The sequence below is a fragment of the Rhagoletis zephyria genome, unplaced genomic scaffold (genome assembly GCF_001687245.7).
Source record: "Rhagoletis zephyria isolate East Lansing unplaced genomic scaffold, Rhagoletis_zephyria_1.1 Rzeph_scaffold_26851, whole genome shotgun sequence".
Classification (NCBI taxonomy): domain Eukaryota; kingdom Metazoa; phylum Arthropoda; class Insecta; order Diptera; family Tephritidae; genus Rhagoletis; species Rhagoletis zephyria.
The window spans coordinates 1-1,879 of record NW_016183909.1 but is presented as its reverse complement, the minus strand read 5'-3'; the positions used below and the strand labels follow the sequence as shown (position 1 = coordinate 1,879).

The 1,879-nt window shown below is 32.4% G+C and overlaps 1 protein-coding gene across 1 annotated transcript; it reads right to left on the bottom strand.

Moving 5' to 3' along the window:
• Positions 1–906: 906 nt before the first annotated feature.
• On the bottom strand, positions 907–1,640 carry LOC108382416 (probable salivary secreted peptide). The gene is made up of 2 exons (XM_017638789.1): positions 1,360–1,640; positions 907–1,271 (listed from the first exon to the last, which is right to left on the bottom strand). The coding sequence occupies exons 1-2, from the start codon at positions 1,543–1,545 to the stop codon at positions 1,095–1,097; spliced, it is 363 nt and encodes a 120-aa protein (XP_017494278.1). The 5' UTR covers positions 1,546–1,640; the 3' UTR covers positions 907–1,094.
• Between the last annotated feature and the right edge of the window lie 239 nt (positions 1,641–1,879).

The window sequence follows — 1,879 nt, the reverse complement described above, 5'->3', positions numbered from 1 at the left end:
AAGTTAAAGTTTCTTAAAAATATTTTAATACTTTTGTTTAGCTTATTTTTATAGTGCCTATTATTGTTATCTTTTTTTAGAATCGAAACCAACCTAAATTCCCGGTTCTACTTAGAACTGTACTCGACAGAAACGTTTCTGTATTTTTTTAATATATATACTTTAGGACGGGTCAACTTTTTATTTATAAATTATTGTTTTTTTTTACTATGCGCCTATAGCATAGGAGTATTCGGCGTGCAATTCAAAGCAATTTTTTCGAAGAAACCATGGGTCTAAAATCATTTTGGAGTTTGCCAAATTGCGAAAGTAGGTTTCATAGAAAATGTGTAAATTTTCAATGTTGCGACAACTGACTAAAGTTTTAAGACAAATATGAGTGCAAATTTTTATACAAAATTTAAGCCATTCTTTACGACACTAAGGAATATCGCTAAGTTGAGAATCCTTCTGTGCTATACGCGCATAGTCGAAAAAGTCTCCTATACAAATTGACCCGCTCTAATATATATATAATACATCTCAAATATGGACAACGAAGTCAGAAGTGGTGATGAACGCAATGGAAGGACCAACTTCAGAAGGAGATGGCAGAACTAAACATGAATAACTGGCCTTACTTTCCAAAAGGCAGAAACAAATGACAAAGTATTTTATGAATCGATCGAAAGTAAAAACGAGTTTTTTGTCAAATGATAAGCCAAAATTTTTTAAACGCCAGCTATGTCACCTTGTTTAGCAATTATTTATAATAACAGTTATTTTATATTAACTTTTAGAACAAATTAACTCTCTTTTGATCGTTTTTTTTTTTTAGTTACGGGCGACTATTTTGATCACCTCCACTAATTCATGCTTTTCTAATGCATTTTCTTAAAGAAACACACACAACACATCCCTTACTAAGTATTTTTATTCAAGAATAATACTTTTCTTCAAAACTAATTTACTCCGAGCCTATACATACGTAATGCATAGAAAACAAACTAAACAATTAACATTTGAATCCACTCACGAATATGAAATTTGTTTTAACAACTGTTTGTTTAGTTTACCCAAGCACAAGCGTTAAAAAGTTAAAAAAGAAATTTAATTTAAATGCCATAAACGTCAATAACGAAATTATAGCCACGCCACCATTTGCTAGTGAAATGTAGCTCCACATGATCAAAGCCAGGACCACCATTAGTCAGGGTCGCATAGCCACCATTGCCATTTATATATTGATCCTTAACCATCACATAAGTAATTTTAGCCGTACGTGGTACACCCTAAAATAAAGCCGAAGGTGAAATAAAAACAAAAAAAAATTAGTTTCACAACACTCTGCAACAAAACACGTCTTTTTAATTAACACACCTTCTGTTCGTAGATAAAGTCACCCCTTTTCTTTTGCATTATAGCCGATTTAGCAAAGGCGACTTTGCGTATCAAATGTTGATCGCCTGGTATACGCGTACCCAATATGAGGTCATGACTTAGTGTAGAATTAGCAGCAACAACGGCGAATAATGCAATAAACGCAAATGAACAAAACAATTTCATTTTCTTGCTCTAAGAGTTTTGTTTTTGTTTTTGATGTTCTGCGAATTTTACTTAAATGTCCTCGTACTGCACGTTGATTCTGCGGCTTTAAATTGCAAACTGATGGCAAAAATTAAATTTTGCACTATTTTGGCTGGAGAATTGGATGTGAAAACTACTGTTGGTTATTGTTGATAAATATATGTATGTATGTGTATGTAAACACGACTAAATTCTAGGTAATTCTTATCGCGAAGGCGAAACAGTTGTTTAAATAAATGTTATATTTGTGCGTCAGCAGAGGAACTGAGTGACAAAAATTTAAGGTAGTCTGTATGTAGATTAAAATGTGTAA